This window comes from Dioszegia hungarica (assembly GCF_025882075.1).
Source record: "Dioszegia hungarica strain PDD-24b-2 chromosome Unknown MKK02contig_15, whole genome shotgun sequence".
Lineage (NCBI taxonomy): Eukaryota > Fungi > Basidiomycota > Tremellomycetes > Tremellales > Bulleribasidiaceae > Dioszegia > Dioszegia hungarica.
Window position 1 is genome coordinate 143,968 of NW_026515772.1, and position 23,036 is coordinate 167,003.

The 23,036-nt window shown below is 56.5% G+C and overlaps 7 protein-coding genes across 7 annotated transcripts; 3 read left to right on the forward strand and 4 right to left on the reverse strand.

The window, feature by feature from the left end:
- Positions 1-41: 41 nt before the first annotated feature.
- Positions 42-5,743, reverse strand: MKK02DRAFT_37937 (ABC transporter type 1, transmembrane domain-containing protein; the record flags this gene model as incomplete). The annotated part of the gene is made up of 17 exons (XM_053089849.1): positions 42-80; positions 130-250; positions 303-504; positions 555-899; positions 945-1,067; positions 1,111-1,317; positions 1,360-1,446; positions 1,491-1,642; positions 1,691-1,815; positions 1,866-1,957; positions 2,001-2,072; positions 2,119-2,201; positions 2,246-4,569; positions 4,602-4,852; positions 4,887-5,175; positions 5,221-5,620; positions 5,670-5,743. 17 exons carry the CDS (start codon positions 5,741-5,743, stop codon positions 42-44), a joined length of 4,986 nt encoding a protein of 1,661 aa, XP_052944182.1.
- A 428-nt stretch (positions 5,744-6,171) lies between these two features.
- MKK02DRAFT_37938 (uncharacterized protein) lies at positions 6,172-7,327 on the forward strand (the record flags this gene model as incomplete). Its single annotated transcript, XM_053089850.1, has 8 exons — positions 6,172-6,178; positions 6,236-6,267; positions 6,323-6,356; positions 6,406-6,468; positions 6,514-6,653; positions 6,688-6,837; positions 6,921-7,095; positions 7,140-7,327. 8 exons carry the CDS (start codon positions 6,172-6,174, stop codon positions 7,325-7,327), a joined length of 789 nt encoding a protein of 262 aa, XP_052944183.1.
- Positions 7,328-7,847: 520 nt separating this feature from the next.
- MKK02DRAFT_37939 (uncharacterized protein) lies at positions 7,848-10,202 on the forward strand (the record flags this gene model as incomplete). The annotated part of the gene is made up of 4 exons (XM_053089851.1): positions 7,848-8,235; positions 8,281-8,677; positions 8,721-8,795; positions 8,852-10,202. 4 exons carry the CDS (start codon positions 7,848-7,850, stop codon positions 10,200-10,202), a joined length of 2,211 nt encoding a protein of 736 aa, XP_052944184.1.
- Positions 10,203-10,271: 69 nt separating this feature from the next.
- MKK02DRAFT_16824 (chitin synthase-domain-containing protein) lies at positions 10,272-14,548 on the reverse strand (the record flags this gene model as incomplete). Its single annotated transcript, XM_053085693.1, has 23 exons — positions 10,272-10,330; positions 10,382-10,458; positions 10,504-10,553; positions 10,600-10,827; positions 10,881-10,911; positions 10,963-11,017; positions 11,064-11,228; positions 11,274-11,344; positions 11,398-11,525; positions 11,593-11,695; positions 11,748-11,845; positions 11,897-12,020; positions 12,074-12,165; positions 12,220-12,244; positions 12,300-12,536; positions 12,585-12,611; positions 12,663-12,688; positions 12,743-12,837; positions 12,895-12,925; positions 13,101-13,223; positions 13,277-13,465; positions 13,511-13,643; positions 13,695-14,548. 23 exons carry the CDS (start codon positions 14,546-14,548, stop codon positions 10,272-10,274), a joined length of 3,021 nt encoding a protein of 1,006 aa, XP_052944185.1.
- A 963-nt stretch (positions 14,549-15,511) lies between these two features.
- Positions 15,512-17,423, forward strand: MKK02DRAFT_16901 (ELO family; the record flags this gene model as incomplete). Its single annotated transcript, XM_053085704.1, has 9 exons — positions 15,512-15,708; positions 16,112-16,210; positions 16,257-16,320; positions 16,372-16,462; positions 16,509-16,582; positions 16,633-16,719; positions 16,771-16,827; positions 17,186-17,334; positions 17,393-17,423. 9 exons carry the CDS (start codon positions 15,512-15,514, stop codon positions 17,421-17,423), a joined length of 849 nt encoding a protein of 282 aa, XP_052944186.1.
- A 797-nt stretch (positions 17,424-18,220) lies between these two features.
- MKK02DRAFT_16987 (uncharacterized protein) lies at positions 18,221-20,295 on the reverse strand (the record flags this gene model as incomplete). Its single annotated transcript, XM_053085717.1, has 8 exons — positions 18,221-18,438; positions 18,519-18,953; positions 19,006-19,066; positions 19,117-19,410; positions 19,468-19,554; positions 19,615-19,721; positions 19,793-19,865; positions 19,921-20,295. 8 exons carry the CDS (start codon positions 20,293-20,295, stop codon positions 18,221-18,223), a joined length of 1,650 nt encoding a protein of 549 aa, XP_052944187.1.
- An 821-nt stretch (positions 20,296-21,116) lies between these two features.
- MKK02DRAFT_17029 (putative manganese ion homeostasis-related protein) lies at positions 21,117-22,526 on the reverse strand (the record flags this gene model as incomplete). The annotated part of the gene is made up of 3 exons (XM_053085723.1): positions 21,117-21,877; positions 21,985-22,194; positions 22,265-22,526. The coding sequence occupies 3 exons, from the start codon at positions 22,524-22,526 to the stop codon at positions 21,117-21,119; spliced, it is 1,233 nt and encodes a 410-aa protein (XP_052944188.1).
- Positions 22,527-23,036: the final 510 nt, after the last annotated feature.

The following is a 23,036-nucleotide window of genomic DNA, read 5'->3' on the forward strand; positions in this document are numbered from 1 at the left end:
GCTTCCATCTGATAATACGGGCTGCCGCATGATGCATTTTCCTATGCCCGTGTCTTCTCCTCATGGACAGACCGTGCTAGCTGAGAAGATCAGCTCAGACTCGTATCTGGTATGGGCGCCATGACTCACCTCTATCAACGTATTCTCCTCTCCACTCTGCTTGACCAACTCCCGGAATGGCCCCTTGGCCTGTATAAGATCCCATGGGGTTCCAAATTCGACCACCTTGCCATGGTCAAGCACAAGAATCCTGATTGATCAGCTTGGCTATGTTGACAATCGAACGGATATGGTAGACTTACTTGTCAAGACCGCATACCGTCATGAGACGATGGGCGATGACCAGCATCTGGGTGTCTGCTAGACCCGTGCGAAGGACATTCTGGATGGTCTGATCGGTCGCGTGGTCGAGATTGGCGGTAGATTCGTCCATGATCAAGAACGACGAGTGTCGGAGCTTGAGCAGGCCGCGAGCGAGGGCCAAGAGCTGACGTTGTCCTTGACCTGATATATCAGCACCTTTGGGAGGCGACACGGACGACCGCTGGACGTACTGAAGTTCTTGCCTCCCACAGCCACCTTCTCATCAAGACTCCTGATCGTCACCCGCTCCTCCACCTCTTCGTCGTCGGCCTCATCTCCGCCAATAGCATCCACCGTCCCCTTGACCAGACTCTTCCCGACGGCCATCCGCAAATCCACCTCCTTTCCTCTCGAAGCCGTAAGATCCACCTTGGACCCGCTCCGGCTCGCCTGCCTCGTAGGCGCGCGAGAGCCAGAAGGGGTCTTGCCGGTGGTGGACAGGCCGCACTTCTGCAGGGCGTCCCACACGTCGGCATCCTCGTGCTCCGCGAAGGGGTCGAGATTGTCCCGGATGGTACCCGAGAATAGCTGGGCTTCTGCACAGGATCAGCCTAGGTCCCGCTGAGAAAGGACAAACAGACCTTGAGGCAGGATAGTCAACCTGGAACGCAAAGCTGCAAGACTGAGCTTCTTGATGTCCAGCCCGTCAATGACAATAGACCCGGACTCTTGATGCAAAAATCGGAAGAAGGACAGCGCAAGAGCTGAACGTCAGCCAAGCATCGTCGTGAGGGGTAATGCACGTACTGCTCTTCCCACTTCCTGTCCGGCCACAAATTCCGATCTTCTCCCTCGGGCCGATCTCAAAGCTGACGTCCCGGAGAACAGGGTCGAGCTGAGGCGCGTATCGACAGGTGAGGTTTGACACGACGACGCTCCCATCGCGAGTAGGCCAGTACGCTGGTGGGTCGATTCCAGCCTTGCCCTTCTCTTCTTCGACCTCGAGATCCAGATCTGATTGTAAGCTTCATTCTCAATCGTAGGAACTGCACTCACACTCGCCGACGCGCTCAACGCTGTTCATCGTCATCTCGGCCGAGGCATACATCCGCACGATCCAGAGCACAAAATCGGTGAACGATACTGCTACATCAGCTAGTGTATCGCAAGTGATAGGAGGTACTCACAAGCATAGGTCATGGTCAGACCAATAGCTCCAGCGTCCATCCCGGGGGAGCGCAGAGCAAAGATCGCAGCGAAGACCGTGACGAGCGAGCCGATAAAGTTGGAGAAGTTGTGGAGGACTCGGTTACATTGCCACAGGTACCAGAAGCACCGTCTATTCAGTCAGCCTGCAATTCCGCTTGGGGCGCATACGGGGACTGACGAGTTCTGATCCATCTCGTGGAAGAGCTTCCGCATGAAGCGTGCGCTGTCGCCGTATGACCTGATTGTCGACATGCCGACCAGTACCTCAGAGAAGCTGATGAAGATGGGGGATCGGGTCACGCTCTGCAGAGATCAGCTTCAGCTTGGAACCTGGTGGCATATGACCAACTCACGTCAAAACGTTTGATCTCTCGGCTGGTGGTGATGTACAGTGTCCCGACGATACAATAAAGGACGACAATGAAGATGAGAGCGATAGCGAAGACTGGGTGGTTAGCTAGACACTGATCGAAAGGCAAAGTACACACCAGGAGTAGACCATAGTACAACTGCTAGAACAGCCAGGACCGACAGGATGGAGTTGACAAAGTACATTAAGACTGCTTGATCAGCTTGATATAAAAGCGATTCATCCGATGGACCTACTCTCGCCGGCCTCAGTATCGATAGAGTACATGTCCTTGCTGAGCCGGTTGGTGATCCGCCCAGAGGGAGTAGCATCAAAGAACCTGGACCATCAGGTAGGCCCCGTTTGCGATTACAGTCAACATACCTCATCTTTGCGCCAAGAATCCGCTTCAAGAGCCTGTCGTACAAGCTCCGGCTCGCCCTCAGACTCCCAAAGTAGTTGATCCCCACCCTTGCAGCGATAGCCAGGATATACGCCCCCGACAGAGCGACGTAGATCCCGAGATAGTACAATGTCGAGTGACCTTGACTTGCCCAGCCGCGTAGACCTGCAGCAGCCAAAGCCTTCTCGGACGTCGCATTCGCCCATTCCTTGATCCACGCGTTGGTCGCCACCTGGACGACCTGCGCGCCGATCAGGGCTGTAAAGAGGATAAACCAAAATGGTAGTTTGCCCATGGATGACCAGTACAAGGTGTACGTGGCGAGACCGACCGCGCCGGACGCTTGGGACTCGCTTTCGACCAGCTTCTTCTTGGACCGTTCTTCCGCCGACTGTTGAGCGCTCTCGTGCGCTTTGACCGCCAGGACCGCTTTTTGAGTGTCGAGTGCGTCTCCCTCCACCCCGTCCAGCTGCGTCTCGATCACATCGGTCGGCTCGCCGAGCATCCCCGTAGTCCCGTCCATGACCGCCGCGAATGGCGTTTCGGCGATCGACGCCGATGCAGAGCTTTGTTGGGTCTCCATTTCCTCCGTCATCTCCAGTACACCATCCGCCAGGAGTTTCGCTGGTGGTCCCGCCGCGGTCACCCGCCCGTCTTCCAGCATGACCACGTAGCCGGCCGCAGGGGCGACGAGCGATACCGCGTGTGTGACCATAATGACCGTCCGACCCGCCATCAGTTTGCCTTGTAAGACCTGGTTGTAAAGATGACGGGCGGTCTGAGCGTCAACGGCCGAGAGAATATCATCTAGGATGACCGTCTTGGCGGACGAGTAAACGGCGCGAGCAAGGGTTATGCGGGCCTTCTGGCCGCCCGAGCAGGTCGTTCCCTTCTCTCCGACCTCAGTCTCGTCTCCGAGCTCAAAGATCTCCAGATCCCGCTCCAGTGCACAAGCGCGGATAACCTCGTCGTACCGAGCCCGCTTGAAGACCGACCCAAAGAGGATATTCTCCTTGATCGACGCCCCGATCAGCCATGGTGTTTGCGAGCAGTACGCGACGGTATCCGTCAAGCCGGTCTTGGGGTCTTTTGGGCAAATGTCGCGATTGGCCCGATCGTCAGGCATGAAGATCCGTCCGCCGATGAGATCCGTCTCGCCCAGAAGAGAAGTGATAAGGGTGGTCTTTCCGCATCCGACTGGCCCGACAACGATGCTGAGGGTGGACGGAGGGAAGGATAGGTTGAGCGGACCGAGCTGGAAAGCGTTCGACTCGGGCTTGTCATTGTCCGAGCTGTATCCGAGTACGGCGTTCGAGAAGCCGACAGCGGGGTCGCCAGGCCCAGGGCGCGAGAGCTGCTGATACTTGAGTGTATCAGGCTCGTCGAGGTACGCCTGGATCCGGTTACACGACGTGTACGCCTGGAGTAGCCGAGTGACGGTGTCTTGGATGAGAGCGAGAGGGTCGCGGAGGAGGTTGAAGAGGATGAGACTGGCAAAGGCCCGGTCGGCAGTGAGGGGTTGGTCGAGGACCATAGTGTGCACCGCAAACGCCGAAGCGGTAACAATGACTGGCGTTCCCCAGACGAGCACCTGGAAGAGCACGGCGATAGCGAATCGCTTTGCCAAGACCGCCAGCTCCTTGTTCCGGGTGATCATCATCCGATCAAAGAACTTGCCCTCCCATGCGTTGAACTTGATCAACTTGACATGGCTAATGACCTCGGTGACCGCCTCAAGCCGAGCGTCCGTGGCGCCCATGAAGGTCCGCTGAATCTCGGAGTAGACTCGCCCGACGTAGCCGCCGATGGGTAGGAAGATGAGGAGGACGACGATGCCGGCGATGGCGGCGAGACCGAGGGTGTTGTAAAGGAGGATGGCGTTGATGATGATAGCGGTGGGGCATGAGAAGAGATAGTGGATGTAGGCGCAGATTTCCGAGATGTTGAATGCGTCGTTGGAGACGAGATTTGCGATACGGCCATCGCTGGAACCGGTTGCCGCTTGGTCATCCGTTCCGGTAGGACTAGCCTTGGTCGACCCAGCAGTGTCACGACGGCGAAGGGCCTTGGCAAAGACCTCGGTGATGATGATGGCCCGGATCCGAATGCACAGCCGCCGCCCCAGGAAGAGCGACTGACCCATGACAATGATACCGAGGCACTGACCGCCGGCCATCATGGCGACGTAGAGATAAGCGATATGGGCAGGGGTGTTGGACGTCTCTCGTTCGCTGACAAACTGCAGCAAGAGCCGAAGTCCGGTAGGTGGGAGGTACTGAAGGCAGACAAAGATCAGAGCCCACATCTGGCATTAGCGATGCCCTCTCTTAGACTCACGCTTTGCGCGGCAATATCTGGGATGAAGAACCTGAACAGGTTCCAGCCCAGATCTCGCTTCCTCTCTTCTCCCAGATGCTTCTTTGCCCATTGCGCGTCGTACCACGCCTGATCCGCCCGGAACGCAGCCAATGCGGATACCGCTGCGTCGTCCTCCCTCAGTGCGGGAATATCGCCTAGAGTAACCGTCTCTTTGTAGTGTCGCACCAGGAAAGGCAGCATGAAGACGTAGGTCGCGCGAGAGAAAGCGGCTGAGAATGAGCTGTGTCCGCGTCATGAACGTACAAGTTGGTTCCTCGATGTGATGTGGAAGGTCTGTCCCGTAGCTGCCCAGACTACCTCCTCCTCTTGATCTCCCCGCCGATAGCAGTCCCTGCATTCTTGACGCATACGGCAAGCTCATGAGCATAAGCCAGTACACCACCTCGACGACAGTCGGAAGGATATCTGCCAATGCTGGGTGTGCGCTCTGCAGGACGTTGCTCCGCAGTAGCAGGAGAGTCGGGATGAGATGGATGATGAGGAGGGGCGCGATGGTAGGTCGAGGCATAAGTGAGAACAGGGCGACGTATATCTTCATATCAGTATGTACCCTTGATCAAGGCAATTCTCAACTCACTGGGAATGCGATCCGCTTCCAATCACCCTGTACCGCACATCCCCATGCCACAGTCCCCAGCCACACCAGCGCACCAGTCACACCCGCCGCCCACCTGACTCTCCTCCATCGCCTCACAGACGGTCCCTCCTCCTTGCTAAAGTCCTCAATGACCTCCGCAGCCTCCTTTCCCCCCAGCTTAGCCTCGACCTCCCCTTCCCGCGGTGCTGGCAGCACATTCGCCGCTAGAGCCGATAGTATAGTATCCGACTCTAAGCTGATGAGGTTCAGATCACCTATTGGCGAGGTGAGGCGGGACGGGGATAGAGGCGATCGATATCTCGATGAGCGAGATAATCGGGAGATGAGCAGGATGAGGAGCGACAGGGGTATCAGGGCGAGACCGGCGTTGGCGAGATAGCTGTCCTGTCAGCGAGGTCCATGACTGTAAAGCAGGCGGCAGGACTCACCGCTGCCTTACGCATGGCGTAAAGTCAACACCATCCCAGATAGCCTGGCATTTCCAGCTCGTCAAGGTTGACATCGCGGAGTGTCGCCTTCACGCGTGTTGCTGTGCTGATCCTGCGAGAAGCGAATGAGGCGCGATGTAACCCTTTGGGGAGCTATCGATCTGGTTAGCCCACGTCCAGACTGAGAAAGATGAGGTAGAGATGAGCCTGTGCACAAAGATAGATAGCTGGCACCATGAGGTGCAGAAATCTCGCCCCGGCCGATACGCGGGCGTTCTCCGAAATTACGTTATATGGGTGGGGCTCCAGGCCAATTTCAGCGGATTTCTACAACGCCGTCAATGTCCGTAGTGAGACACACCAGCCAACTGCGCCAATCCAAGTGAGACATGCGCACGGAGTACAGCTACAGCAGCTAGCTATAATATTGGCCATCCATTGCTCAATATACATCAGAACTTCAATCCGCCGACAGACAGTCCGCTGGAGACACGACTTTATCATGTCAGGTGTGTCCCAACCTGAATTGTATCCAGATCGCGGCGATAGCTTGGCTGACTGTCCAGACAATCAAGCCATACTCGAGGAGGAATTCGAGGTAGGTTCATCTACCAGCTCGAGTTGTTGCGAGCGGCCGCGGACTGACAGGTCAGGTACTGGAGTCCATCTTTCCTGATGAGCTCGAGAGTGCGTCTTCTCCTTTCCCTCCACGTTGGGCTTTAGGCTGATCTTGCAGAGCTCGGTGAATCTTCCGTGAGAATACGAATCGAGCCCGAAGAGCCATCAGCATCACATCCACGTCAGTGTTGCCCAGCGCCGCGAGCCCGCCGAGCTGACCCAGTAGTCTCCCTATATCTCAATGTCGACTATCCAGCCGAATACCCAGATGTCATCCCCGAGCTCGCTTTGGAGCCAATAGATGAGGAGTCAGGCGAATTGAGGGATGGGGAGGAGGAACGGATATTGAGAGAGCTGCGGACTATCGTACGTGCTGCGTCACATCCAGCTTGTATTCGAGGCTCACCCGATGCAGGCGGAAGAGAGTCTGGGTATGGCAATGACCTTCACAGTTGCATCTGCCGCCAGGGAGATCCTCGCTGTGGTCGTTGGCGAAAGATGGAAGAAGGAGAGGGACGAAGAGGACAGGAAGGCAGCGGAGTATGAAGAAGTGAGTCCATATACCTGCTTGCAGATGAACAACTCGACACGGAGTGAGCGGTCTGATGAGGGGTTCTCGGCTGACTTTTGCAGAAAGAGGCAGCACGGACAAGAGGTACCCCACTCACACCCGCGACGTTCAACGACTGGCGGAAGGAGTTTATGGCCGCCCTCAAAGCCAAGCGGGAGAGGGAAGAGGAAGACAGGGTCAAGGCGCTGCCGCCAAAGGAGAAGGAGGAGTGGAAACGTCGCAGAGATCGCTTGAGTGGTATGTCTCGCCTTATCGCGTTGGGGTCTTTAGCTGATGTATAGGTCGACAACTGTTCGAACAGTCCAAGGCACTCGCCACGTCCGACGAGGCATTGTATGAGGAAGGCGCAGCAGAGGTCGATTTCAGCCAATACTCGCGTGAGCAGCGAGAAGCAGATCGGCGGAGAGCAGAGGAGGAGGAGGAAAATAGGAGAAGAGGGCTGGTCGCGGACGATAGTGATAACGAGTAGGTACCCCACCTTGCAAGCTATGTCACGGCGCAGGTATTGCTTGGAGTATCTACGTGGTGCTCATCGACATTGACTGGTCTTACTCAGCTGATGACAAATGTTTGACGATCGTGATTAGCTGTTTCGCTAGCGCGGCCAGTTCCTGGAAACACGGTTTTGTAACTGATAAGACGTCAGGGAGGGTGGCACATACTAGATGCTGCTTGAGCCCCTGAACATCCTTTCAACCGAGACACCTTTATGGCACGTGATGACACCCCCCGACGGCCACCTCGGCGCAGGCGGCCATATATCAGCAGGGTCCTGATCCGCCAGCGCCATACACCCCCTCAACCTCCCACACCTCCGTCCTCCTCACCCATCTACAACTCCATCAGCTACTACTCACACACAACCAAACCTGTCCACTCCACATCATTCTCACGGGACTTGTATACAGACTATGCGCTAAAGGACACCTCCATCGCCCACTCCCACTCCCGCCCTGTCGCCACTTTACCCGTGGCCTCACATATCCTACATGTCCTCCCGCTCCAGCACCACATCCACCGCCACTATGGTCACCAGTGGCGCCACCTCCGTCGCCTCATCTGCCAACAGTCGCCCAAATTCCACGCCCGTTGCCACATCGGCACGCGCCCCCTCCAAGGCCACCAAATCCAAGTATCGACCCCGTCTCCACCCATCCGAGCTCTCCAGCAAGATCGAAAAGTTCTTCTCCCCCATCCTCTTCCCTCGCGCACCCGATCGAGCCCCCGTCCTACCCTCGCTGTCCCGCTCGAAGCTCGCCCCGGCATGCCCCGATGCAGACAAAGGGAGCGCCCCGACATGGCGTATCAGGCGATTCAAGAAATGGAGAGATCAGGTCCCCGAATTGCGCTTGGTTCTTCTCGATCCGCGTCGTCGAGGTAAGTCCAACCGTCTCTTGGTGATGATGAAGACTGACGAGACAGGCCACATGCTACGGTATCAGACCTACGCCCTTCCCTTCCCGACGACCTGGCAGCGCGGTGTCAAGCGCAAGATCTTCCCTCGCGGCCGAGAGATCAAGGATTACTCTGACTGGCCATCCTTGGCTGCGATCAAGACCCGGCGAGCTGCAGCTATCAAGGCGAGTACTGCGCCGCCCCCGCCCACGCCGGGCACTTCGACGCCAGCAACCAAGGGCTCCGGCTTACCGCAGAAACCTCCAGTCCCTGCCAAACCACACATGACTGGTCCAGAGAGAAGGAAAGAGCGGGTCAGACTAAAGCAGCGCCGGTGGGTCCTGTACGCGGAGAATGAGCGGAGGTGGCGAAAGGGCATGCGAGAGGTGATGCGGGGCATCGTTCACTTCCAAGAAGGAGCTATGTGAGTCACAGTCTTTGCGGGTCGTGAATTGGCTGACAAGTAGGCTCGAGCCGGACAAGTGGCAAGATGGGAAAGGCGTCTGGTTACCAGACTTTGATCCGGATGAAGTGACCAATATGTGAGCGTTTTTCCACTCCAGTCTCACTCTCTTGTGATCCCGAGCTGACATGTCAGGACGAGAATGTTCCGGGATGTTCGACGCGATCCATCATTGGTCTACACGATGTCGACTAATATCGAGCCAGTCAAGGGTCGAGCAGAAGCGGAGGCGGCCTTGCGCAAGAATGAGGCGGAAAGACAAGCTCGGAAAGAGGACCGGAGGAAACAGCGGGATGCAAAGAAGGGTGTAACCACACCTGCAGTGCCGGATACGACTAATCAGCAACCAGACGGCCTCAAGGTCAATACGCCGAAGACCGTGCCCGCAGCCGTCGAAGCCAAGGTGACAAAGAAGACCAAAAGGGTGTCAGGCGCGACCGATTCTCAGCTCGGTATTGACGAGGTGCGGCCAGCCAAGGTCGGACCGGGTACGATACAGAAACCCAGAGCTCTGGCTGAGGATGGCCCTGGTGGCAACACGATCGCAGTGAAGGCGCCAACTCCTGGATTGGGGCCTCGCGTCTCCCGCTCACAGCGCAAGATCGGCCCAGCTACCGAAGCGGAGGCGAAGAGACGATCTCAGCGAGCGGAAGGATCCTCGAGGACCGCCTCGAGCTCCCAGCCGTCGGTTGAAGCAGCAGTCGCATCAACCTCTCGTCCACCGCGCTCAGGGGTCAAGCCTCCGGCAAGGCTCTCCTACGACGTCCCGGCCAATGCGCCAAAGATCACTCCTTTCCCCTCATCCTCCCAGGATACAGTAGAGGCAGCCCAGCATGACCTCTTCAAGCTCCTCGCACAGATGGCCAAGCTTCAGATCAAGCGTGATAAAGCTATCCGGGACGAAGAACAATTGGTGCAACAATTGGCCAAGACGTCAGATACCCCTTCCTCCGGCAGAGCCAAGCTGGATGCCATCTCTGAAGGCCCGCCCGCGGGTAGCAAGGCAAACGGTTCGGCAGATCCCAGTGTCAGCCTGAGATCCTATACTGGGCGCGAGATGGACCGACGCGCCCGCTTCCGGTCCAAAGCTCAACGCGTCGTCGCTCTGGCAGACATCAGCACAGCCACCCACAACCCGCCATCTATGCCCTCCCTCGCTTCTTCAGACTCTACAGAACCCACCGTCCGCCCGCCTCGCCTTGGTTCATTATACAAGGATGACGACACCCGCCAGCTCACCACGCCACCGTCCACCACGTCAGGCGCTAGCACCCCCTTCTCGCTCGTGCTCGACGACATGGTCGGGGACGATGAGCAGCTCGATATGGCCATGCTGGACCGCTATCTCAAGTCGTTCCGGCTCAGCAAGAGTGATCAGGTCGATGATGATGATGAGTCAGATGATGAGGTGGAGTATGTTTCGCTGAGTGGTGAAGGGGACACAGCCCGCACTGGTTCAGTGGTCGACACGTATCAGTCTTGTTGATCGGCACTGGTCTCATCTGCGGGGAAGGGATACTCGATGTAGTCTGTAGTTCTACCTGTATGCATAGCTCTATTCACCCGTGAACATCCGTACGACCAAGTATGCTGTCGCGCCAAACCACCGGAACACTAGCGAAGGTCAGCTTGACTCACCTCACAGAACTTCAAGCGGAAGCTTACATGCGAGTCCAGCCACGGTATACAGCAAGATACCCATATAAGTCGTGGCGATCGCGTCTGACCCTCCCGACGTTTGCCTGGTCGTCAGCTACGTTTCCCTCGGTATGAAGTGCCTAGCTCACAAGATCACAGCCGCCAAAGCACCATTCGACATAGTCCAAGCCAACAACACCTACAGTATCAGCACCGCCCGGCTTTTGATGAGAAGTATCGCTCACATTCGTCCTGAAGTTCTTGTAGTAATCTTCCTGTTTCTGATCCGCGCTGATGTTCGTAACCTCCTTCGGAGCCTTCTGCTGCAATGTCTGCAATTCGGCCGAGTAGATGGCGTTGATATCCTGCTGCAAGACGGGCAGGTCGACCGTCACTTCATTCTTGTTGTTTGCGTCGGATTTGACGACTCCGAGGTCTTCGCTGACTTTGTCGGACCCTTTGGTTCCCCATGACTGGAGTGTCAACTGGCGGCTCTTTCATCGGTTCGAGGATCAGAGATACTCACCACATCGTGGACGTTGCAGAACGCGTACACGCTGTTACATGAGCCGCTGTTCTTACCCACGGCGAGAAGAGACCCAACTCACTTCATCACGTTGATATACGAAGGCGCCAGTAGGATGTACTGCAAGAAACTGGTGACTAACTGATCAGCTACAGCACATCTCGGACCCGGAGAGGGACCTACGCATATGCCACGGATCCAGCGCAAACAAGCTAGCCAAGATGTAGATTCCGTATGTCGCAATGAGCGAGACGACGATGTTGCGGAAGATGGCGTCCCCGAAGAAGGTACTGGCGGTGATCGGCCCGGACTGCTCTATACTCTGGATCCCCCTGACAGCAAGGTAGACTACGGTGTCAGCTGGTTGTCGATACAACGGACGAAGCAACTCACTCGCTGCGAAGAGCATGTAAACGGTCAAGACCGCAAAACCAATCATCGATATTGTGTACCCAACTTTTGACCTGAATGTCAGCTCTTGCGCTCGTCGGTCCGATATGCAGCCAGCTTAGCTCACCCAGCAGGCCGGTTCCCCAAGGACAGTAAGAAACATAATAGCAACAAGCCGATGTAAGCGAATTGAAGCGGGATATTGATGTACTTGTATCCGACCCAAGTGACGTTCAACGAAGAGGTGAGTACGACCTATGTGTAAGCTTATACAGAATTCATCGGCCTTCGGACAGCCATAGTAGAGTTCCAGACAGCTTACAAAGGCGATGTAGAAGTTGCCAAGAGCGAACCAAGAAAAGACAAGGTTGAGGACCTGATACAGGAATTCGATGTGCAAGAAGAATTTACGGGTGAAGGAATGACTGTACAGGTCAGCTTGAACTCGCACATGATGATCTTCAGTGACAAGCTTACGACGACCGGTAGAGGTAGCCAAAGTGGACGACCGAGTGGATGGCCGCGAAGAAGGACCCATTCAGCCATCTTCTCCGCTGAGACACTAGTTCGGGCACCTGCGAGTCAGCTGCTGCCCCTACCCCAGCGCTATAGGTAGCACTACTCACAGCATCTGGCACATCCGTGATCCCGTATGCCGACTTGACGTAGTGCAGTGTCCATTTGCAGGCGCGCTTACTGACCAGCTCCCAGCACAGAATACGATCTTCGGCTAGGTACATGTTGGCGGCGCTGATGGTGTCAGCTTCTGCTCATTACACAAGGATGTCTAGCCTGCAACTAACAAGATGCCCGCCTCGGAGCCGTGCATGCTCTCGCCGATAAAGTACTGCTTGAGCGGACCATTTCCCTTCTCATCGTTCTGCAGAGCGATGTACTAAGCTAGTCAGCTGCTGGTCGACATGCGGATATATCGCGTGAGGCAACTCACACGATACGCCGAGAAAGCACCGGGCCTGAATGGAGTCAGCTATCGCTCCCAGCGCTCTGAGACGGAGCTTCTCAACTTACAGTACAGTGATATACCCAAAGATACTCTCGAGCGGCTTGTCCAAGATATTGCTCATCTTATACTCAAAGTTCTGGGCAGCGACGAGCGGGTTGATGAGGTTCCGCCAGAACATCCCCTTGAGGGCGACAATCTCGCCGCATGCTCCGCCGACTGACGAGTTGATGTCGAACGCTTTCCAGAGATGGTAGATGGAGTCTGGACCGGGCTGAGTACCGACGTCTAGAAGTACACAGACGCTGAAGAGTGAGCTTTACGCTAACTTAATCGTGGATGTCTCAGCTCACTTCGGTCGCAGACATGCACCAAATGCACTTCCAAGTCAGCTTCTCGCGTCTGAAAGAGGTGAAGACCAGGGAGCTTACTTGAAGAACCAACGATGACTGTTGATCTGCACTTGGTCAGCTCACGGACTTTGCATGGGCGCAATATGCTGTCAGCTGACCTTTTTCTGATTCTTTTCCTTCATACAGAAGATCATTTGAACGGGTACAGCCTGGGGCTCGTTGCCGCGGATCTTGTTATCTTTACTGATCCACACTGATATGTCAGCTCGACAACCGCCAAGGTCTAGCTAGCAATTGCGGGTTAGCTTACATTGTGTTGTGTATTCGTAGAGATGGGCGTGCTGAAATGATCAGCTGCGGCCCGATCTTCAAGTGGGTCTGGGGAGTCGCTGTTCAGCTAGAGAGTGGAAGAGGTCCGGCCGCCCAGGAGAGGTCCTAGTATACGCCTATAGACCGATAGGGGCGTACCACACCACGCCAAGCGGGCGTAGAGCCTGGAGAGGAAAGAGCACGTACCACCGGCTTTCCGTTGATGACATTCTTCCCCACCCCATCCTGATACACCCCCAGAGCAGCCAATACCGACCTCGTCCGAGGGTTGATCTTTTGTCTTCCATCGGCGACCACGCAGATGACGACCTGAAGATCAGCTTCCTGACCAGCTCCCGAGGATAGGCGAGGGACCAGCTGACCTTCTTCCACCCATCTTTACCCCACGTCTTACTCTTGCCCCTTCCGCAAAGATGCGCCACATTCTGCATGACACCTCGCATTGTCCGGCAGAACAGCTCGTCGTCTTCGTTGTACATCGTAATGACGATGAAGAGCTCGGTCTGGCGTGGAGGATCATATAGCCGCTGACGGAGGGTGTATTGGTCGGCCTGTCTATGAGTACGAAATCCGCCCCGAGAGTGAGTCGGGCTTACCATGAAATCGTTAGGATCGCAGGTGACTGCGGTGTAACGCATACGGGTAAATTCGTTGCCCTCCCGTATCGCGCACTGGTTGAGCAGAATGCTGGGGACTTCGTTATCAACGACAAAGTGCCCTTGGAACAGCCTGACCCATCAGCACTAGCCTCGCATGCCAGCAGATGACGGCCTGACTCACTTGACCCGCTTCTGCGTCTTGTTCCGCCTGACCACTCTAGTCGGTACCGGCCCATAATGCACATTCACATCCTCCTCGTCCGCGCCCAATGCCCCGCCTCTTGATCCCATATCCCCATCATCTCGCAGTTGGAACCCCCTTCCCGACGCCGAGCCTGGCCCGAAAGCCGGCTGCGCATGATTCAGCAGCGGCGCCGAGTCATTCAGATCTCCATCATCCTGCCCGCCCGCCAGGTTGCTGCCAAAGGAGCTGGAATGTTGCATTCCGTATGGACCGCCTTGGTTTGGTGGGTACAGCATATCCGAGGAGGTGTGCTGCAGCATCGGCGGAGGAGAGCTCAGTCGATGATCAGGCATGTTGACGCCATTGTTGAAGGAGCCCGAGTGGGGGATGAAGGCAGGGTTGGAGTCGAAGCGGGTCCGTGCGGGCTCGAGGGCAATGTGCGGGCGGGAAGGCGAGAGGGAGGTAGAGGGGTGCTGTAGAGGTGCCGCCGAGTTGGAGTTGGGCATGAGTGGGTAGGAAGGGTAGTGATGGCTTCCTGGAGGCTGCGCCCACTGCTGCTCCGATGTACCGTTGTCCCGGAACGGATCGCCGTACCCCTGTCCGCCCGGCGCCTGCAGCGGATCCGAGTACGGCGCTTGTCCGAAAGGCTGCGAGTTGGAGTGGTGCATCTGTTGAGGAGGCTGCTGCGGATGCAGGTTGTCGTATGGGTTCGGCGTCGTGCTGGGGAGGTAGGGTGCCGCCGGGAAAGGCTGCCCGGCATGTCGAGGTGGACTTTGAGGAGGAGGTTGATTTGGGTCGTATGGGTCGTAGGACCTCCGCGACGGGTCGTGGAAGATATCGCCCGGGTTCATCGCGTAGAAGGATGTCTATAGGATGTCTCTGTGTCGCCCAGGAGTAAGTCTGGCAGAAGTAGGGGTATCAAGTAATGGAACTCGAGTTGAGAAGGATGTTCAAGGCGTGGAAAGGAAGGTCGCGAAAGTGAAACGCGCTCCTGAAGAAATTACGTCACAGCTGTGGCGGTGGGCACAGCATCTGAGTTCCACAGTCACAGCAGCAGGGGCTGAGAGTAGCGCCACAAGCGGCATCAGTGCATCAGCGACGATAGCGCTACCGCGATGACGCTCGGCTGACATTGGAGCTTTGGAGTCTTGCGATGGGAAGATGTGTCAACTTGTCCTTTGACATTCCTTGCCTTTGCGACCGTGCGCTCCCCTTCCCCAGCTTGGTTTCAGATGTGCCATACGAACTTCCCGCCGCTTGATCGCTCGTGTTGCCCCTACTCGTAGATCGCCTCTAGATGCCGAGCCCGGACGAAGGCTCTGCGTCTCTTGCATGGGGAGAGCAACGCGATGCATGGATTATTCCGCGGAGTACGGAGCGGGAGGTATGGGAGCCCCCTTCCCCACGGTGGGTGCCAAGAGCTAGGTTGAATTTCCTAATGAAATAGGATACTCCCGCTAATGACTATTGCCTAAATCCTAATGAAATAGCTGCTTACGCTATTCGCCTTACGCAATAACGCGTCTGCCGCGTCCCGGCGGTTGCCGGTTGTGTACTCTTTGTTCGGAGCCTGGGCTTTGTGTGTTGACGAAAAACCTGAATTCTCAAACGGTCCTGAAGTGAACCCACGCGAAGACGCTTGGACCATACATACACCCTTCTATCTCTGTGCAGCTACTCTAGCTATCCCCTCTCATCCCCTCCTCTCCCCCCACCGACCTCTCGTCGCTCTTTACCCATCTCCTCTTCGCTCACGCCCCGACTTTTCCTCTCCCGCCCTCCCCTAAAAAACTCAGCTCAAAATGCTCGGCGACATGCTCGCCTGGAAACCCTCCCCGGGACCCGTCTACTCGCTCATCACCGGCGCATGGTCAGCTCTTGGCCTGCCGAGGCCGCCAATTCAGTACATCACTTGGGTACCGGGACAGTCGCCAATGAGCACCTACAAGGAGGTGGTTGCGGCAATTGGAACCTACTTGCTGGTTATTTTCGGAGGCAGGGAGTTGATGCGGTAAGTCTGACTAGCGGGCGTCGGGTATGAGGAGGAGGTCATTGAGATGGCGCAGACATGGCTGGGCGGAGTAGCAGGCGCGTGGGATAGTCGGGAGAAGCAGGTGACAACATGGTTCGCGTGGACGCGTGTGTCAGTCACCAACAAATCTCCGAATTTCACCCCCACTAGGTTTGCACCTAGCGGGAGGTCTTCTGAGACGGCCGGAGGTGTCTCTCGGCGGGGTGGTCAGGGATCATCATTCTCTGCGTGGATTTGGCGCTCTACAGCGCCGGCGGCATGTCTGTAGGGGGGTATTTCCGGAAGAGGTCCGAGCGCGTCAAGAGTTTCGTGGGGAGGTCCGCGGCAGTGGGGGAGGTCATGGATGTGGACTTTCAACTCTGTACCGCAGCTGACAGTGCAGAAACCGCCCAGCATTTAAGCTCACCGGCCCCTTCCAGGTTCACAACATCTACCTCACCGTCGGCTCGCTCCTAGTGCTCCTCTGCATGCTGGAAGAAATGTGAGCTGAGCTCTGCAGGCAGCATCGAGGGCTAGCTGACTCTCAGTCTTCCCCTCTACCTCAAGCATGGCGCGTATCACTCCATCTGCAGCCCCAAGATGTTCACACCGGTAAGCTTTGCTGCTTTCACAGTCTTCGAAGCAGGAAGCTGATCTGGATAGCGTCTCGTCACCTACTACATGATCAACTACTACATCAAGTATGTTGAGCTGATTGACACCGTCTTCCTCGTCCTCAAGAAGAAGCCGCTGCGTGAGTTGCTATTCCTGCACAACCTGCGAATCTTGCTGACTGCCAGAATTCCTCCACGTGTTCCACCACGCCGCGACCGCTATCCTCTGCTTCACCCAGCTTGAGGGCGAGACCTCGGTCGTGAGTTCTCCGCGCGACTTCTTCGCCCTAGCGCAAAGCTGACATCGCAGCAATGGGTTGTCATTGTGCTCAACTTGACCGTCCACGTCATCATGTACTATTACTACTACGCCACGGCCGGAGGAGCCAAGATCTGGGTGAGACCTGCCCCTCACCTTCCTCCCCGTTCAATCAGCTAACCCGATCAGTGGAAACGCTACCTCACGACCATGCAAATAACACAATTCATCATCGACATCTCGATCGTCTTTTTCGCAAGCACGTTACTCTTCACCTACCGGGCCAAGGCCGACCGATACCCCTTTTTCCCTTCTTCTTTGATTCCCTCCTTTTCGTCGGAGAAACTGCCAGAATGTGCGCCCGCGATTACCTCTCCCTCCCCCCTGTGGCGTCTCCCAGCTGACCACCCCTGTGTACGGGGAGGAGGCTGGCCGAAATCCATACCCCACCTTTTAGTACTACTAGCGAGGGCGCAAGCCTGAGCCGGGAGCGGATCCATTTTAACTCGTCCCCTTTCTTCCTGTTTCACCTCTTTAATCTTCTACTGGGGTATCGGTCGCCTGCCTTCTCCTCTCTCCGACTTCCCCAGTCTGGCACCCGAAGGGTCAAGCTAATCTTCCCGCAGCATACAACCACTTTGGCTACACCTTCGGGAAGGGCTATCTGCCCATTGTTGGCGACTGTGCGGGAAGCGAGGGCGCTGCGCTCTTTGGTTGTGGTCTCCTGACCAGCTACCTGTTCCTCTTCATTGCGTAAGCTTTCCCCTCACCATCTTTGATGAAGTCGTGGTGCTTAGCTGACAATTCACAGCTTCTACCGCAATACATACAAGAAGGCGTGAGTTGCCATTCTGCACCTACATCGACAGTGAGCGTAGCTGATCCCTTCAGCGCAAAGAGCAAGGCTGCGGCCCTCGCCAACGGCACGGACGGCGTCCGGGGGAGCGCCAAGTCCAAGGTGAGTCTCATCTGCTGGCTCTGGCGCAGACGTTGCGGACACAGCTGATATACTGCAGTAGGTGGTGATCCAAGGACCGAGGGGAACGGCGATTGTCACGGAGGTACAGTGAGGCACTGAGGGACGAGTGTGGGTGAGCGGGGCGGGGCGGATGAGGCAGGCGAGCGAGCGAGCGATGGGTCAAAGTGGAGGACCATCAGGGTAGCATGTCGGCGCGCATGTGGAAGGCGACAGGCGGGATGTCGCAGTTATGGACCAGTCAACCTTTTCCTTACTCTTCTTCTGTCCGTATAGGGTTGGACTGGACGGACCCCCTTCTTAGTTTCTCTCTACCTCTTTTTCGGAAAATCCGGCATATACAGACTAATATCCTTCTTCATACACATGCATTAGAGATACCGTTGGCAAGAGGCGATCCGGGCTAATTTCAGACTTCAGATCTTTGCCTTTCGTGTGGTTCCCGTTATTTGCTCGACGAGTTGCTTTGGCTGAAGAAGCGGATCACTTTTGGCTCCCTTGCATGTGATTTGCCGAAATGCCATGCGGTTCAGGTCCCAGAGGGACAGGGGCGGGACGAGCCATACCACGCCAATGGCCATATAGTGTGGGGCGTTCTGTGACATCAGCATGATCACCTATATATCCGCGTCCAGTCACTCACCTCGGCTGTTGAAGCCAGTATCACCGGCCATCATCTTCCTCCTCTTCCTCTCGCACGAAGCTCAACCCCTCGGTCTCCCACCCCTTCTGTGCGCCATCGTCACCTGCCTTGGCTCCGCCTTTTACATCCTCGGCGTCATCCTCCGTATCGTACATCAAGCAGAACTCTCCCTTTGACTGTAGAGCGAGCGTTGTTCCGTCAGGCGAGAACTGCAAGCCGTTCATGTGGAAGCCGGCGCCTACCGGGTCAGCTCTTCGTCTTCGTCCCGGTATCCCAGCCGGAGCACATATCGAAGCCTGAAGACCGGGCAGAGCATACCGTTTGGTATTCCGACACCCTCCATGACCCCTCCCCTCGCCCCTCCCTCCTCTCCATTTGTCTCGCCTTCATTCTCCCAGCCCTCTTCGTCCCATATGTAGACGCCTCCCCCGCCTAAAGCTGTACCAGCCTGTCCCTTACCCCCAGAGCTCCGACAGACGACCCCGACCCGCTCTTTCCCGCCCGAAGCCCAACGCGCACTCCGTATGTTCCGCGAGAACACTACGGCAGCTTTGTGCTTGATTGACGGAGCGGCGCCTGGGGCAGGGATGAGGGTGTAGATGTGCATGACTGTGGGCTGATTGGGCGGTAGGAGGAGGAAATGCCGGCCTGAGGGTGAGATGGAGAGTGGCAAGGGGGACGAGGGCGTCGAATATGCGCCGACAGCAGATGAGGTAGGACTCGGTAAGGGCGAGTTGAAAGGTGTCTGGTCAACTACGAGAGTGAGCACGTGCAAACGAGATCTCGACCATGGCTTGTAGCTCACACTGTACAATACCTCTTCCCCGCGTGTCCTTGATCCATCCCTCAGGTTCTCGCCAGACAGTCTGCCACATCAGCTCTTGCCCTCAACAAGCGACTGTATGACTTGACTTACCACATTCTTCCCAACTTTAGGCATTCCGCCATTCAGGACGGCCATACACCGCCACTCCTCAGCTTCCAGTACGCGCACCTTCCCATCCCAGCCCAACAGTAGCAGATACTGCCCTCCAGGCACCCACTCCAGGTGTCGGATACCCAGTCCCGGGTCTTCGTGTATGATCGTTGCGGCTGACGAAGGCCCGGATGGGGTCGTGGATAATGCTGATGGGGTAGGAGAGTATGTTGGGGAGAGATGTGAGAAGTGTGTGAGGAGGGGACCGATCGGCGAGTGGATGTATACCGAATACTACAATGTCAGTGTTGCGCCTCCGGTGGCATCGCAGGACAGCGAGCAGAAACGGACGGATAAGTGGCTATCCACAACAGCAATGAAACGACCACATGGGCTCCAGCTGATGTTCTGGACGTCGCTAGCTTGTAGACTAAAGTTCTGCGACATCAGCCTCGACACCCCTGTGTTTACCTCGGCGCGACACGACTGAAGACCTACACGGACGAGGGCATAGCCATCGGCAGTGTCGTACAGCCCGACACTCTCCTTACCTGAGTGACGTTCGGCTACAGCAAGATACCGATGATCAGGCGAGTATTTATGACCTGCCAATTCAGCTTACATTGTCCGCCAAAGTACATGCAACGAAAAGCCGATGCAAAGAAAGCAGACTCACATCCAGTGGAAGCCTTGGGATCCTGTATGGCGCTGGTCTGCCCAGTGGACAATGTGTAGATCAGAAGCTTCAGCTAGATTCGTCAGCTGAGGCTCGTAGGATCAGTCTGGCCGGGCAAGCAGACCCACCCCATGTTCTCCCCACGCAAGAACCTCTCTCCCTCCCTTGGCCCACTCGACCCTCTCTAACCCCTCTACACCACCTCCCATGATCTTGGCCACTTCACCATCCTCCCCTTCTCCGACAGCTCCCAGGCCTAACACCCAAGCTACTCCTGCACTCCTCGAGAAAACGAGGATGTACAGCCCATCATCGGACCACTGGACCGAGCTGACCAAGTCCGACGGTGCGAGCGAGGCGAGGTGCCATGCGCGCACGATGGCGAGGTTGTTTGTGGAGCGAATAATCACTCGCTTTTCGTGAGCTGTGGCGAGGAAGGTGGAGCCCGGGGAGAAGGCGAGGTGGGCGGCGTGGTACAGAGGGGAGAAGTCGTAGCCTGACATTGCGATAGGTCCGTAGTGTCTGGATAGTACAGCGGTGATGCTCGTTTTCAAGAGCGTGGTTGATCCAGGTGAGCCACAGATTGTGTCCCCACGCTCCACGGAGCAGTAGCGTGTAAGAGGATCGCGAGCGCGAAGTGAGGGCAAGTCAAGATGGAAACATCCAGAAACGCGTGGAATTTGTTGACAACCAACTCGGCCGCGACCAGGTACCAGCGTTGCCCTATCGGGTAATTTGGCCTTGTTTCAGGATTCGCCCTCCAACGCTTACAATCGCAGGCTTCGGTCAGCAGAGCGGGCCAGCGCTCGGTTTCACTGATTGCACGGGGGGCAGAGTTACCAGCAATCATTGCGACTTACGCCTTCGAAAGCGAAAGCACGGGCTTCGGTCTGGTCATCTTGTAGACCTAGAGCTTGATCCCGGCAGCGAGTAGCTTTGACTGGATGAGTACCGGGGGCGGCTCACAGCGAGAGCAATGCTTATCACTGAATTGCTGTCACGACCATCATGGCAAAACCATCCGGGTGATGGACCTCATCTTAATGGCCAGCACGCCTCCGTCGGCAAGCCACAAACAGACAAGACATCATCAAAAGACGCAGTAAGGCCGGGAGTACAGCGCAAGCGAGTCAAAACAGCCGGGACCTCTGATCAAGGAATGCCTTTTCAGGTTGGTCAGCTGACCTGGACTCTAAATATGTACATGTCCGAATGATTTTATTTTTAGATGTATGAGTTCGCTGACACTTGCTAGATCGCCATCTGTCCATCTCCATACCAGGGTAGCCCGCACCCCGTATACGCCTCCCTTCTGAGATCCTTCTTACTCTTGCAGATCGCCCTTCCCACCTGGGCTCCGTGCCCTCGGCGAAACACCCGCCCCACCCTTGCTAGGGTAGTTCCCACTCGCCAGTGCCTGGAACGTCCCGCTACTCGCCATACCGGGCGTCTTTGGCGTAGCCGACCCCGCCAGACTGGTAGCTGTGCCAGCTCCCCCGCTGAGCGGCATCGATCCACCAGGGTTCAGCTGAGCCGTCTCCAGGTCGATCGCGTCTGAGCTGAGGAAACGCCACCATCCCGCCGCGAGGGGAATAGTGGACAGGTGCCAGAGCGCGTGGGCGTCGAGGAGCCGGAAGAAGGGGGCAAAGTCGAGGAGTTCGAGCGACATGGCCAGGGTGGTCAAGAGGACGAGCGCGAGCGGGGTGGATGCGTTGGTGGACTTGACGCGGATAGGGTCTTGCGGTGGGTATGGCTGGAGCGCTAGGACTCGGCCGCCGATTTTGAGGGAGGGGAGAGGTGCGTAGAAGCTCGCGGACCAGAGGATCCAGAAGAGCGAGTGGACCGACGCAAGGACGACGTTGAAGGCGGTGTGGTAGCCGTAAGGGAAGTAACCGGCGGGGAAGGAGAGGAGGTAGGTGAAGTGGGAGATGGCAAGGAAGGCTATTCCCGCGATGACGGGCAGGCCGAGCCGGGAAGTTGAGGTAGGGGTGATGAGTGATGGGACCCGAAGGACCGTGTAGAGGAGAGACATGGAGATGGTGAGGGTTGCGGAGAAGTAGTCGAGCCTCTCTGTAAGAGGTGTATCTGAGAGTCAGCCTTGAGTTCCCATCTGATTTGCCAACGTTCTCGGCCCTTTGCTCTAGGAAACCGAAGGCGTTCTGGCACAGACAGATAAGCGAAACTTAGCTCACCTCTTCCGTGGAACACCGCCGACCATATCCAAGTGTTCATCTGGACCCCAGCGATGACCTCCAACCATCGCCGCATCTTATTCTCTCGCCGCACTCGCCGCCTGACCTCTTGCAGCCCCTTGTAGTGTACCCAGAAATTGCCGAGGGAAAAGATAAGCGAGAGGGGCTCTTGGAAGGGTCCGAGGCGGTAGAAGGGCCATTTGCCGTAGACTGAGTATCAGCATGGCACCCTATATCGAGGACTGAGTTGCAGCAAGGGACAGAAAGGAGTCAAACTCACATTGATGCCACCTACTTCCCGGTTTTATGTTATCCGTGAAACTGTGCATACAGCTGTACTTGCAGTTCGCCGAGCAGTCCCAGCCTGCCGCTTTGAGGTACCACGGATTTGTGTCCACCTGGGACGGGTCGCAGTAGGTGATAGCGCAGCCCTTCAGGCAGTGCTGATAGGTCGGGTTGCGGTCGCCTGATGATGCGAGAGCTGGGGCCGCGATCAAGAGGGAGACGCCCGCGAGCAGCAGAAGGGGAGTGAAAGAGCGCATGATGGGGAGGAAGGGCGGGGGGGCGCTTGGTCGATCTAAGGATGTAGCGAGGCGCTGTGTAGGTCTGCCTATAGCTCACGGGTGGAGAAGATGTATGATGTAGATAGACTGAAGATGTTCTTTTGGTGCGTTGTTCAGGTACAATTTGGTTAGACGCGTCAAAAGCGGGCAAAAGACGCGATGTGGGGCTCCAAAAGGGCAAAGTGGCTCCTGATCGAGAGGGTATTGTCCGAGAGCAGCTTGCGTCCTTACCATGACCTTCTCCAGCTATGGGTAGCATAGCGCAGGCGGTGTCTGCTACATCTTCGGCGAACGTGAAGAATCACCAGCATCCTGGCGTGGCGCCAGGCTCGGCCGAGTCATTCCTCTTCACAGGCGTGTCTCGGGATCTCAGACCTTCCCGCCTCCTGCCTTGCAGCAGTATTGATGTCTTGAGAAACGGCTCGGTCAGGCTACGACGAGTACGGCTGTTCATCATGCTCCCTGTGTGATCCGTATGGAAGTCTTCCA